Below are 15846 nucleotides of genomic sequence, written 5' to 3' on the forward strand. Positions count from 1 at the left end.
CCAGGTGTCTCTTATGAGTTGACAGCTGGGTGATCCTATGCATCTGCACAAGGTGCAGCAATTTCCCTTCATGAAAGAAATTGAAAAGTTGCAAAGTATGGCATTGAAAGGTAAAAACCTTTCAATTAAATAATTAAAATGTGTGTGATTGTTGTCAATCTAAAGTTTAATCTATGAAACATCTTCATCTCTCACACTCATCCCATCAACCTGGCTGGGAACTTCACTTTCATATCCTGAAGAGAATTCTATTGGTCCAGGATGTCTCTTCAACAGCCAATCAGAAACCTTGGCAGGTGACCAGCTGTATACACTTCCTGTTTCAGATGGTGTTCCACCACTCACTGGAACAGAACAGACAGCAAGACATTTACAACGATGACAATAATACTGATATTATTAAAACTTTGGTTCACATGCACTATTACTCAAAGAGGGATCTTTAATAAAGTCTATGTCATATTCAAGTGTTACATTTTATCCACATTTGTGCATCTGATGAAGAAATGTTCCATTTAGACAAGTCACAGTAAACATGATCACACAGAAGTCTGTTAGCACAGTGGTTCTGTAAGTGGGGTCCGTGGACCCCCAGGGGTCCTTGAGGGGGTTCCAGGGGGTCTCCAACAAAATTAGTTAATCAGTTTAACCAATCAATGCTTTTTATACGTCTGCTATTCAAAAAATAGCCGATCTACAAGCTCACAAAGCGCCACGATGCGTTGTGAGCTTGTAGATCTGCTATTTTCATAAATGTTGGACAAATTTGGAAGCACCTTGAAAAATATATATTTTTATGGAGGGTCCCTGGTACACACACTCCTTTCATATGGGGGTCTGCAGCTAAATACTTAAATGTGGGGAACCTTGAAATGAAAAGGTTTGAGAACCACTGTTAGCAGATTACTTATATTGATACTCACTACTTGGAGGATCGTGCAACATGCTGTTCCTTCTCCTGGCAGCTGGCAGGGTTGGTCCTTCTGGCACCATCACTACAAGCTTCAGCATCCTCTCTATCATCTCCTCCTCTCTCCCCCTCCACTCCTGTTCTCGTCTGTTCCAGTCGTCAGCTGTTAATCTTTGCCTTCCTTTCAGTCTATGAAACACCTTCTTCATGGATGAAACTTTAGCATCAGCGTCTGCTCGGCTGGGCGCTTCACTCATGGTGTCATATCCTGAAGAGGGCGCTATTGGTCCAGTATGTCTCTTCGACAGCCGATCAGATACGGTTCCTGTTTCAGATGGTGTTCCACCGCTCACTGGAACACAAAACAACAGACAGAAAGATATTTACATCTTTACAATGATCTTTACAATCATTTACAATGATAATGTTTGCAATATCCTCATGGCACAACAGTGGGCCCCAGCCCACATGTTGAGAACCACTGTGTTAGCAAATCAATTACATTGATACTCACTACTTGGAGGAGGGCCCATGCTCCATGCATCCTGTAGGTCCATGCTGTTGCTACTCCTGGCAGCTGGAAGGCTTGGTTCTTCTGGCTCCGTCACCACAAACTTCAACATCCTCTCTATCATCTCCTCCTCTCTCTTCTTCCAATCGTCTTCTCGTCTGTTCCATTCTTCATCTGTTAATGTTTGTTTTCCTTTCAGTTTTTCAAACAGTGTCTTCTGTCTTGTCTCTTCTCCTACCCTGAAGTGTCCTGTGTCTCTGACAGACCAGTCCTCTCTTGAGTCTAAAAGTCCAAACTGTCCTCTGTTCCTCGTCACCATGTCTTCTATTTTCTCCATCAGCTTTCTTACTTCGTCAATGTCCACCTTGGAGAAGTTTAGAACATGGTACCTGTTGCCACATTTCTCTAGGAGCCACCTCAGAGGTTCTCCTTCAGACTCTATGTACTCCTCAACACGTCTCTCTCCCAGCCACCATCCCCGGGTGAACAGAACCAGACTGTGTCTCCAGACTCTGTCCCCCAGCAGCTCCATGTGTTCCTCCACTGAGCTCCTCTCAGCTTCAGAGAAACCGGACCTGACAGAAACATTCAACAGGACTGCATGGGGTCCAGCAGAACACAGGGTCACACCCCGTAGAAGGACTTCTTTGGTCTTCTGTGATGGAAGTGTAGTGGACCAGTCTGGACAGTTCACCATACTCACATTTCTTTCAGCAACTCGTCTCTGTTGTCTGACACATTCTGTCAGTTTAGTCTGGGTTTTAAACTCCTGGAATATGAGGTTTACTGTATGTTAGTCATAATAATCGAAACCTTTGTCATGTCCCCATTAAAGAGTTTGTTACATAAATGTACAATAAAGTATTTTTGTCTTTTCTAATGACTCTACGTTCATTTGAGAGAGAGCATCTGTGTGATCACCGACAGTTTACTGGTAACATGATTGCTCAAACATTCAGATACGCTCACTTATCATCAGGAAAAAAAACATTTATATTTGATCTATTTACTCTTCACTTTGAGGTCATTCCTTATAACATCAAATTCTTATAATATTACTCACCTTGAATGGAGTTACTCTAAACACATTGTCCTGCAGTATGCGATTTCCAGCCCAGCTCCTCTCAAACTCCTCTCCACCAACCAACATCACTCTCACATCTGGTAGACTGTGATGATCTCCTGACAGACACAAACCAGCCTTAATTAATTTGGCACTGATTTAGCACTGCCTATTAAGGACCTGGATTCAGAGATTGAGCTATACAAATTATTACAAACAATTCTGCCTGAACTGACCACAGAAAAGTAAAACCATGTATCACTCATTTAGTGTTATACTGTACTCTTGTGAACAATAATGTACTGTAAATGTGTTGAAAATGATATTAACTCCTGAACCTGACATGGATGGACAGACAGACAGACAGACAGACAGACAGACAGGCAGACAGACAGACAGACAGACAGACAGACAGACAGACAGACAGACAGACAGGTACGGACGGACGGACGGATGGACGGACGGACGGACGGACGGACCAACGGACGGTAGATAGATAGATACATAGATTTTATAATCATCACCTTCAAACAGAGCTTTCAGAGCAGATCTTTGTCTGTGTGTCCTGGTCATGAAAGTCTGGACATGTTCCTCTACGTTCCTCTTCCTCTCTGACAACTTCTCTGAAACATCTCCATCAACTTCATAGTGTTCACCTCTGTTTCCATCCACCATCTCCTCTATCTTCTCGAGCAGCTCTGTGACCTGAGTGTCATCGATCTTCTCATTGTTGAAGACATGATACCTGTTCTCACATTTGTCAACAAGCCAGCGGAGGTGTTCCCCTTCGGTCTCAATGTACTGCTCAATGCTTGTGTCTCCCAGACAGTCTCCATAGGTGAACAGTACTATAGTGTGACTCCACACTCTCTGTGTCAGAAGTGTCATGTGTTCCTCTATTGCTACTTTATGTGCTTTGGTGAATGCTTCATCAAGAGGAACCATCAAAAGAACAGCATGTGGTCCAGCTGAACAGAGACACACACTGTACTGGATCTCCAGTTTGTCCAGCTCTGAGGTGTCTCGTAGTGGACTATTGTACTGCCAGCCTGGTGAGTCAACCACTGTTACATGTCTCCCTGTTACTTCACCACGTCTTATCTCACAGTGCACTAACCTCTGACCAGCTTTAAAAACATTCCCTCCCAGAATGGTGTTTCCTGCTGAACTCTTCCCAGACCAACTCCTACCGAACAACAGAATCCTGAGGTCAGTCAGTCCTGTCAAAGAAAACATAGTTTACTTTCACTTTGACCACTTAAAAAAAAAAAACATTTTCAAGTTTTTTCATTCCAAAAATAGCGACAATAGCTGTTCTACAAGCTTGCATTGCTTCGCAACGTGATAAATGGTGAGCTTGTAGATCTGCTATTTCGCTATTTGTCATACAACAAAGTTTAGGTTTAAACATTGTTGCTTTGTACCTTAACCACTTAAACCTAAACTTAGTTGCCAGAGTCCCCCAGAGGACTATACTAGGCCTCCTCCTGTTTACACTTTACACTAAATACTGTATCATAGCTTAAAATAGCTAAGCAAGCTCACAACAGGTGGCACATTGTGAGCTTGTAGATCCGCTATTTTCGCAGGTTTTCTCCAGACACTAGGCTTCATGTGGTTGAGCGTTATATACTACATCTTATGACAAAAACTCCATCATATGAGAAATATCTAAAATAGACGATCTACAAGCACACAATATGTCACAATGCGATTCGCTGTGTGCTTGTAGATCAGTTATTTTTGCTCGTCTTAAACATTTTTGGAAGAGCAAATTAAATAAAAAACCCAAAGTAACTGGTATTTTTTGAACAATTCAATTTAGGTTCAAAATTTGCTAAGTGTAACTTTGACAAAATAAAACGAAACATACCAATGTCTTTTGGAAGTTCAGTTGTTTTTTTCTGAACATCTGCCCTCCTTTGTTCTGCTCTTCTGCTGATACTTCTCTCCATCTCCTTCAGTTCCTCTGAGACGTATTTTTCTGTCTCATAGTGAGAACCATTCCTGGTCACCATCTGTTCTATCTTCTCCAGCAGTCCTTTGGCCTGACTTCCATCTCCTCTGTCAGTAATGTTAAGAACATGGAAGCGCCCTTCACTTTTCTCAGTAAGATATCTTATGTTAGGGTCAGATCTAATGAGATCAGGTCTCACGTTGTTTTTATCAGCTACAGTGAACACCACGATAGTGTGTCTCCACACTTTGTCACTGAGGAGAAAACTCACATGCTCCTCTACTGACATCCCTGTTCCTACATATGTGATGTCCATTGGCATCACTAGGACAAAGACATGGGGTCCTGGAGGACACAGATACACACTCTGTTGGATTTCTAACTGAGTCAGTTTTGGGGTCAGATCTAAGGGAAGATCAAATATCCATCCTGGAGTGTCGACCACAGTGACCTGTCTCCCAAACACTTCCTCTTGTCTCATGACACTCTTGACTGTTCTTCTGTTGGTGTCAAAAACATCTCTGCCCAGGATGATGTTTCCTACTGAACTCTTTCCACTGGGTCCACCTCCATTTCTTCCCCCGATCAGAACAATTCTCAGTTCTGACGGGTCTCTGTTTTTCCATGGTTGGAAAAATAAATATAATATTCTTAAAGATCACATATACGTGACTAAGCCAGTGTCAGCATCTGTTTTAACACAACTCACCTCCGATGGAAGAAGATGTTCCACTGGACATCCTGTCGACAGCTGTTGGTTGAACTGTAAAACAGTCAAATAAGTCACACTTAAACGTTTATAGATACCATTTTACATGTTTATACTTTATACTCTTGTGGGAATCTAGGTGACTGGTGCACCCACTGCACCTGACCTAGTCACATGACCAGGAAGTATAAAAGTCTAGTTCCTCCCAGTAGAGAGCCATTTGACTCTGCTGCAGAGGATGGTGTTTCCCCTCTCATGAAGGGTGAAGGAGAACACATGGTAGGCCAAAGCTTAACGTTGTGTAGCACATTATAACCACTTGCAAGGCTACCCTTTTGTTTGTTTCAGCTAATGCTACTGCTAGCCTATTGTTTGAGCACCTGCTACTACTTTGTTTGTTAGCCTACTGTTGAGCACATGGATGCTACCATGCCAATAGCACTTTAATGTGTATCTACATGTTATGTTTTATTCTATTCAAATGTATTTATTATTTTATTTCAGTTTACAAACGAAGTGACCACCAGTGAGCTGCTGTGCGGTGTCTAGAGACCTGGAGATACTGGTACAGCTTTGTGCATTTTATTTTTTTTGTTTTGTTTTGTAACATCACTGTCTTCTTCTTGTAGCCGTGGTTCTGGAATTGTCCCCTGCCCATGTCCCTGCATTGTGCTGCATGTGTGTCCATTCACTGCAAAGCAAAGTAGGTTTATGCTGTTTGTTCTTTTTAATTATTTGAATATAGTGTGTGCATTATGTTGAAATACTAGGGCTGGTAACTAATGTGTTTGTCTGTTTCCTTAAAGGGACCAGTCCAGCCACTGTTTTCCACTGACACTGTTATTTTGATTTGATTTTGATTTGTTTATTTGAGGTACAGTAGTTAGGCAGTGGTTTTGGCTTTGCATTTATAGTGACATTGTTTTAATTGGTTCTCTCTTCTTCTTATGTTACAGTAACCGTCAAGGCCGGGTCCGCCCTGTTACACACGCCTTCCATTCTTCTCTTGGGACTGCACTGTGGGACCTTTGGTTTTTATTGGTGTGTATGTAAAATCGTGACACTGCATGATTTTGTATCGACTTTTATTTTTATATTGCATGAGTTTGGTGCCAGGCCTGTCCCCTTCGCTTTCCCCCAATAGTACCCTGGTAGTATTGTGTGTACGGGCCGACCTGCCCTTCCTTATTAGAAGAGAAAACTAACTTGTAACTTTATATTATTGCTTTATTGACTATTGCCTGATATTTTAATAATCCATGTTATTACGTAGTTGTTTAATAAAGTATGTTATATTTTTACACAAACTGCCTCCGGTAAATTGTTCCTGTTTAAGGGAAAGTGGTCATATTACACCGTGTTGAACATTCTAAGGTTTAGGGGTTCCTCCTGCCCCCTCCACAAGCGGGAGGTGGCGTAGTCAGGCATATCATTTAGCTCCAGTTACTACACTCTTTAATACACTGGTTCTCAAACATTTTCATGTCAAGGACCCTCATCTGTAAAGATTTCACTACTTTTCCTTGGTAAAATGAGCAATGCTAAAATATAGAAATACATGCACTGTTACAAATAAAAGGCCTTTATTAAATATGTTAGAGCCTATGTGGCGCGCAACCTAACCACTCGGCTATCGGTTCACCCCTAACTTCAGCAGTTATGATTTTATAGTATGCTTGTAAAAATCACACAGACAGAAGACTGAATGAGTGAATGACACTCTAAAACAATACATGATAACAGTCAACAGTCCAACAGATAAAGTGTGAACCTTGTACTGTTATTTAGTTCTGATAGTGGTAGTATAGTATAGGACTGCTGTGGTGAATGGGGGAGGGGGGATTTAGAACTTTCTGGTGCAAGTTGTTTTTGTGAACTATATTGTGTGTGTACATACAGTACAGTTGTCCTGGTAGCCAGTTATATCTTTTGTCTATTTTTGTCTTTATCTTGTCTTTATCATGTCTTTACCTTGTCTTTATCAGCATTACTATGAAATCTGCTAGAGCTGAAGGGAATGTTGTAGTCAGGTGACAACCCACAGACCTAGACAAGCCATTATTGTGGTTAAAAAACAACAACTGTATTTTTAAATTGTATTGTGTATTTTGTATGTTGTATATTCTGTCTGTCATACATCCAGTTCCTCAAGGGTGATGGCTCAACATGGACCAGAGGTAAGCACGCACATCCCAACAATACGTACATCAAGGAAAAGAGGGGAAGTCTGCACACCGTTAGCTCCCTGTAGAGCGTTTTAATACATCATTTCAGGCAACGTTTCGACCACTAAAGGGTCTTCATCAGGTACATTACATAGAGGCGTGTTTTATACAAGAAGACAGGTACGTCACAATAAGAGGCAGCTGTCATTTTTAATAGTAATTAGAGGTGCGCTCCCCCACTTCCAAAATTAGCACCACAACACTGTATATTGCATGCCTCTTCTATGTAATGTACCAGACCTGATGAAGACCCTTTAGTGGTCGAAACGTTGCCTAAAATGATGTATGTATGTATGTATGTATGTATGTATGTATGTATGTATGTATGTATGTATGTATGTATGTATGTATGTATGTATGTCAATGTGCAGACTTCCCCTCTTTTCCTCAACATGGACATAACAATGGACATCTCAACGTGTTAGTCTTATTGGCCCAGCACCCATTGTTGATGTACATATAATTAGGTATGCTTCAAAGATGTTTTTATAAGAGCAATGTGTGTGTCGTACACAGTGTTGCCATGTCCGCTTATTATAAGCTACTTTGGGCTTGTTTTTCTGTAAAGTCGCTTGGAAATATTGTTGCAGGTTTGGGCTTATTTCCAAATGTTATTTATAAATCAGTGGTTCTTAAACATCTGAAAATATTTTGTGGCACGGACCCCCCAACAATATTTGTGTTGTTAAAATGTTTCAAAAAGATTCCAAAATTACAAATTGTTTCCCCAATATTTTTTTTTGGGGGGGGGGCCTACAAGCTCACAACACGGCGCAACGCGACACGTTGTGAGCTTGTAGATCGGTTATTTATAAATAGCCGTAGCCTTGTCGCTTCTTTGGGGCTTGTTTTCATAGATCTGATTGCTTATTTCTCTGACAAAATCTGGCAACACTGGTTGAACATTGTTCACAACATAATGTCAGTAGAGGACTTTGTTAGGAGCTGTAATATCTCACCAGCTACGCCTCACACACTCTAAATCTGATATAATAGTATTATATTTTGGAGTATTTGTATGGCTGCATTTGTAAGACTGTAATTATACCCTCTGTACAGGTACATCTTAAGTACAGTATAATGTGAACAATAGCAGCAAGCATCAGAAATGTTCACAGAATGTGAATGTAATCTGCACAGTCCAATTATATGTGTAAACTGTAATCCTGTTACAGTTTATATCACTTGTTTGTTCAGAAGTCTCATGAGCTGGGAGTATAAACTGTTCCTGAGTCTGCTGGATCGAGACCTGATCCTCCGCTACTGGTAAACAGTTCATTGTACAGTACAGTAAACTGAATAATCAAACTTAGTTGTCGACCTATGAAAACATCTGTAACCTGATTTAATTACTTCATATAACATCTTATAAATGTCTATTTATCTATGTAAATATTATGTATGTAAATATCCTATTTTCAAAACAAATATAAACAATAAAAAAATCAAGTATTTGAAAAAACCTGGCCCCAACAGTCACCAGAACCAAGGACGGGTGTTATGGAATGAATATAATTGTAACTAATAACTTCTATAATAAATAACTTCTATACTAGATATAATTGTAACTAATATAACTTCCATAATGAATATAATTGTAACTATAATTCTATATTAGATATAATTGTACTTCACTGTCAACTTCAGCAACAATGACTTGTGATTAGCAGTTGTACATGTCTGGACCTGGTTGTAAAAAGATTATGTGTGGACCTCTACTACTACTTCTACTACTCAACAGTAAACAAACCAACATACAGTATAAGTGTATACACAGTGTATATTTCTAAAGTGACAATTTAATGACTTTTAAGACCCTTTTAATACCAAATTGGCCAAATTGTCAAAAAATTATATGAAATTAGCCAATCTACAAGCTCACAGTGCCTCACGCTGCGAGGCGTTGTGAACTTGTAGTTCGGCTATTTTCACAACATTTATCTGTAGAACCGAGTCAAACTAAATGCAATGCCTACAATTCCAAATGCTTGTCAGGATGGGGGGTCCCCAGTTCAAATATGATTATTTTGGATGGTCGCGGCCTGAAAGGTTTGGGAACCCTTGCCCCAGAGCAAAGTGAAATACCGGTTTAATAACTTAATAAGTTAAATAACTAATTATATATTGAACGGTTAATTTTAGTGCTTACCTGATTAACATGAGAAACAGTCCAGTCTCTAAGCTTGGTCTTCCAGTGTCAGCGTGTACTGAGAAGGGACTTCTATAATGATTAACTAATGACTCTGGGTAAGAGTCCAATATCTTTTTACAACCCATTCTTCTAGTGTCAGTATGTACTGAGAAGTGACTCCTGTAATTATTAACTAATGACTCTGGGTAAAAGTCCATCATCTTTTTACAACCCAGTCCAGACATGTACAACCAACTGCTAATATCACAAGTTATTATTACTGCAGTTGACAGTGAAGTACAAATATATGCATTCTAGAAGTTATTATTAGTTACTATTATGCTCATTCTAGAAGTTATTAGTTACAATTATATCCATTCTAGAAGTTATTAGTTACAATCATATTTATTCTAGAAGTTATTACTTACAAAAATATCTTAATTATATAAGTTATTAGTTACAATTATGTTCATTCTAGAAGTTATTACTTACAACATTATTTCATTATGGAAGTTATTAGTTGCAATAGCGTACCTTTTCAATTTCAAGGATGTCCAGTTTATGTTTTAGGACATGGATCCCCAAGAGTTATCTTTAAGAGTGTATAAATGGAACCAAATGGACCCGTAAGGATCCATTTGGACATCACAAGTGTCCATTCAGACCGCTGGCGGTCCCCGGACCAGACATTGAGAACCAGTACAGTAAACAGTGGTAACATTAGAAGTGACACATTGATCCTTCTGGCTACATCAGTACAGTAAACAGTGGAAACATTATAATACATATGTATTTTTTATTGCTTATTTGCTAATTTAATACAACAAATTAAGCAACAACAGCATAATAGTGGGTTGTGCTGGTGAGATTAATCCTGTGGGGTCTATAAAGTTAATCTGGCCTCATTTAACAACAAAAATACAAATGGGAAAGTAATCCAAAAAATAAAAACAAAAGCAAATATAAATTATTAATTATTTGGCAACTTAAATATAACATGGATACACAGTATGAATGAAAAAAATATATACAGTCGAAAAGGGTGTATGTACAAGTGTGTGTGGGTGTAAAAGTGGAAGACTGAACATTTTTATTCATCAGACGTGTCCTAAGCCTAAAGGTTTCCCACTGTGTATTTATACTGCAGTAGTTGTGTATATCATAACAATCATAACAGAGGTCCATGTAAACACATTCTTACTGAGCATCATACAATGCATAGGCGTAGATTTAGCCAATGTTGATGACATGGAGGCGGCAGTGGCTCAGGAGGTGGAGCAGCTGCATGGGATACAGAAAGTTCCCGGTACTATCCCGACTCACCCTGGGTTAGTGTTGAAGTGTCCACTTAACTGCTAACTGCTCCTGATGAGCAGGTTGGTGCTTTGCATGTTGGTCTCCACCATTTGGTGTGCTTGTAAAAAAATAAATAAGTGATCTACGATCCACTTGTCAAAGAAAAACTATAATTTAGGACAAAGGCGACTTCAAGCATGAATCTTGTGTACTCAATCTCGCTTGTTGAATTAACCGTCAGTTGGCATAAATAGTGAAGTTACAACCAGGACAAATAAAGGCTTGTGAAGGATTAATTGTTTCCTCATTTGAAAGCCCTGGTCAGTTTAATGTTGATGGTTTCTGTTTCTCTACAGAGGCTGAGTGAAGTTTTAATGCCATGAGAAGACATAGCCACGACCAAACATAGCCACTATTATCTCTATTAGCTACTAATAGCCTCTATTATCTTGTGTTTTACTCTTACTGCTGCTATGACATTTGAATTTCCTCATGGCGATCAATGAACGTTTATCTTATCTTGTGGCAACTAATAAGCACATCAGTAGGCCTTTGCCTGCTCTGTCCCTAAGAAGAGGAAGGGATAGTGAGGGCAGTGTGGTTGTAAATGTGTTAAAACGTGCAGAGTACTCACAACGCCTCACGCTGCGAGGTGTTGCAAGCTTGTAGATCGGCTATTTTTTTTGGCAAATTGTTTCCCTCAGAATGGAGATGCTATGGTTCCAGTGGTTAATGTAAAAAGGCTATCACACAAAGATTTGGCAGCCCCCCTGTAGTAACTCTGAGGACCCCCAGGGGTCAGGGGTGTTGAAGACCCCTGTAATAGATAGAATTTGAAGAAATAAAATCAAACTATACATGCATACATTTTCTGCTGTAATTTACAATTATTTGTTACAGTCAGACATCACATACACTCCCACTTGCCACTGGTTAGAAGTTAACTGCAATCAAAATTAAAAGACACTGCCTCTCTCTGCTGGACAGTCAGTGTAATGAATGAAAATGTTGCAAAACACATAGTGATGTCCAATTATGTTGGGATAGAGAGGGTCTGTTTCTGCACCTAAAATTATGATTTTAAAAAGATCACGTCATATAAGAACTGTGTTCCAAAAATAAGCAAATCAGCCGAGAGATTTTGTCGACTCTGTGTCGAGTTGAGTTACATTTGATGACTTATTTTTGGAACACACTTCTTATATGACACTATCTAAGATTCCCCTTTGGAATCTTAGATCGCACACAACAAAAAATAACGGCCTCTGATATATGAGTTATCTGGGACTAAAACGTTGTTATTTAATAACCATTACTATTACTATCTATGTAAGATATGGTGTTTGGTGTGAAACCCCACATTTATATAACCATGACGTGTCCTATATCCGAACATAACATGTCTGACATTTCTTTAATTATAGAGAGACCTCCTGCTTCAGTAGAGTAGAGTGAGGTATGTGAGGCAGATGATATGATGTCGTCTTTTTTTTTTTTTTAATCCCTCGATTTTGTAATCCTTATTTTTCACTCGGTTCCAATTTTCTAAGTGATCCTGGGCGCTACACTCCCATCACCAGCCTAGGGAGGCCAGGGCCGAGCTCATGTTTCCTTCAATGCATGAGAGCCAACAGACCTTCTTATCACCTGACAGGAGGGAGTTTCCCTGGTTGGACGTAGCGCGTGGAAGGAACACGTTACTCCAACCAGTTCCCTTTCCCTTCACCAGGCGCCCTTCACCAGGCGTCATGGGGGAGGCAGTATAGAGACCAGGATTACTACATGTTTTTGTGAGGGTATTAACTATAGTTAGCACGGGGAGAACATGCAAACTCCACACAGAGTTGTAGGCATATGATGTCGTCCTGTCTTATTGGTTGGTGTATTTGCATTGTGCAGACAGCAGGGGGGCTGTTGGGCAGCAGCACTCATCTCTCATGTGACTGTAGAATTACTGGACTGATGTGTGTCTGTCTCTCTCTTTCTCTTTCTCTCTTTCTCTCTCTCTATGTCTGTCTGTCTGTCTGTCTGTCTGTCTGTCTGTCTGTCTGTCTGTCTGTCTGTCTGTCTGTCTGTCTGTCTGTCTGTCTGTCTGTCTGTCTGTCTGTCTGTCAAAGTTATGCACCTTTGTACATATACAGTACATAAATAGTTAACTACCTCTGACTTTGAAAAGTAAAATGTAAAGCTCATTCCATCTTTTGTGTGTTTTGTGTGCTGTCCATTCTGCATGTCCTGCCTCGTTTACATGTAAACAAACAAACTCTATTCATGTGCTACTCATGTGTGAACGAGCCTCTCTCTCCTCCAGTGATGATAGGCCAATCAAGTCACTATACAAACTTGATGTGTACACAATTGCTCCAAATTCCTTCAGAACAATTGAAACTGGCGTTGTGAAGTTTAGTTTATATGATGTGATTGCATACCACAGCATCTTGTTTCATCGGTCATGAACATGCTATGTGAACTAACATACATTTTTGTTATTGTCTTCCAACGGGTCTGTCATGTGATTAACAGTACTCCAATAAACCACAAACCACCTCTTATCTTTGAATGTTTATTACAAAAGTCAAGTAAATGAAATAGAAAGTCTAGCAGTTACAGGTAGTTGATGTTGTCCAGGACAATAAATGTCAACCATCCCCTGACATTATTATAAACAACTATCAACAGTAAAAAATATAATACAATAAAACATGAAATAAAATAATACCTTCTACCTGGTAGAAGATATTAAAAAATAATTAGAGAAATATCCAGCCAACCAAAAAAATCAAAAACACTGGATGGTCAGAATTCACGTTTTGTGGTAGAAGAGTGAAATAGAATACCTCACGTGCATTATTCATGTATGTATTCATAGTATGTGGTGTACGTTACAGTACTCACACAAAGTAAACAAACCTTATAATATGTACACATTGATGAAGTCATTACAACATATTCAAATCCCCTGAAACTTAAAAGCAACACTGTGGATATTTTTGGTGACGTGTTGTGTAGATAGGATCCTATCTAAAACTTGCTAATTGTTATCTGTGCTAATTGTCTTAGTGGTGTTCCAGAGTAACACACACCTTCTTAGGTAACACCTTCAGAGAGGCGATGTCGTCATCATCGCCATTTAAAATGAATGGAAAGAGTCTCTCAGTGAAAGTGTGTGTGAAGGTGTGCAGGTGCGTGTTAGACTCTGGATCAGAGAAGGACAGCTCTCCTTTGTTCCAATCCAGCTGGACTCTGATCTTCCAGGGTCTCTGGTTCAGTGAAATGTCAGTCCCTGACCCTGGTGAGGAGAATGCTGTATATCTACCATTAACAAACCTTATTCTCCAGTATCTACCCTGTGTGTATGCCTGTACTCCCTTCCTCTGGAAAGACTCTTCTAACACACCCAGTTCCCAGAATATATTGTCTCCAACATCAACATCCCAGCTGTGTTTGCCTGAGTTAAAGCCCTCAGAAGCCATGACAATGTCCCAGCTATCGAACCTCTCTGGGTTGTCAGGGAGCGTAAAATCCTCATCGCACGTCACACTGGTCAGATCATCAGACACGATGAGTTCAGAATTGGCAGTGTTGGGATCCAGGATCACAGGAGTGTAGGTGACAATGTTCTTCATCTTGTCCCAGACGCTGAAGGCCAGGTTGCCCAGGTGTTTAGCCTCATCTATCAGTGCTCCTGAGACTGGCTGTGGATCTGGCAGTGTGCGCTGGACTCTTTCCACCGTGGTCTTATAGTTCTGCAGGAAGGTGATGTCGTCTGCTTCGACATCTCTGATGATGTTGGAGAGAATCGCCATCTCTATTCTCAGCCCCTCGATCTTCACCATCATAATCCGCCTCTTCTGCCTGCCTTCATCTCTCAGTGCGTTAATCCTGGCCTTCTCTTCCTGTTGTAGGTACAGTCGAAGCTTCTTAAACTGTTTCTTAATATGCTTCTCCGTGTTCCAGGCCTGGACTCCAATGTGTTCTGCCGTTTTATCATAGTTTGCTTTGACTTCAGTAAAGTCCCTCAGTTTGTCCTGGAAGTACTTCAGTGGGTCCTGGAGGTAGTCTTTGCGACATTGTGCAGCTTCGTTGATGGGTATGAACTTATGTCCATCGTGTTTTTCGGAATCCCGACACACAAGACATGCCAACTGTTCGTCGTTCAGACAGAAGAGCTTGAAATCCTCGCCATGCCGAGTGCAGAGAACATCACACCACGCAGACCTGCTCTCCTCCAAGAAGTTCTCACACAGGTTCTTCAACGCCAAGTTGATAGGAGGTTTGTCCTGTGAGGAGCATGCTTTGCAAACAGGACATTCCATAGTTGGTTTTACTGACCACCATTGCTGCAGACAGGCTTTGCAGAAACTGTGGCTACACGACAGGAGAACAGGATGTTTGAAGATGTCACTGCACACAGGACAGGTGAGCTCCTTTTCCTGCTGGGTCAAAATGGAGGCCAGTTTGTCTGCTTGTAGCACTCCCTCCTTTGGAATGTTCCCGGATGCTGACATGGCCATGAGTGACCGGTGTTACAAATTCACAGCAAGAGTTCTAGTAGAGGAAAGTAGAGGACAGTGTTAGCATTATGAATGTTTTTCATATGAGATGATATTGCTAGTATTTTACTTGCCTCTCACTACTCAACCAATCTTGTTACTCTACTTTAAATTATGCCCATAGTAACTGAACTGTGCACAGTAGATGGAAACCAGACAATTGTTGGTTGACTGTACCCCCACATAGAGTCAAATCAAGACACACAAGAATTCTGAAAGCACAAACTACATACCTGATTACTTCACCAAGTCCAGAAGAGAGAGGTTCAGCTCTTGACAACAACACAGATTCAAGTGACACCAGACAGACAGCAAAAGCCCTGTTGCTAAATACTCACAGAGGGTGCCTGATGGCCCAATAAGAGAAGGGGTAGGGGGTGGGACATCAATAGACAGAAACTGGTTGGTTACTTGCCCCCACTTAACCCTTCACCTCACTGAATCCACTCCCTAGTTAAACCAAGTACAACATATTTCTCTAGATTTTATGA

General features: G+C 40.4%; 1 protein-coding gene across 1 annotated transcript; it reads right to left on the reverse strand.

The window, feature by feature from the left end:
* Positions 1-13858: 13858 nt before the first annotated feature.
* On the reverse strand, positions 13859-15316 carry LOC311051648 (zinc-binding protein A33-like; the record flags this gene model as incomplete). The annotated part of the gene is made up of 1 exon (XM_084066232.1): positions 13859-15316. The coding sequence occupies one exon, from the start codon at positions 15314-15316 to the stop codon at positions 13859-13861; it is 1458 nt and encodes a 485-aa protein (XP_083922358.1).
* Positions 15317-15846: the final 530 nt, after the last annotated feature.

Source organism: Gymnoscopelus microlampas, assembly GCF_963454915.1.
Source record: "Gymnoscopelus microlampas genome assembly, chromosome: 9".
In the NCBI taxonomy this organism is placed as follows: domain Eukaryota; kingdom Metazoa; phylum Chordata; class Actinopteri; order Myctophiformes; family Myctophidae; genus Gymnoscopelus; species Gymnoscopelus microlampas.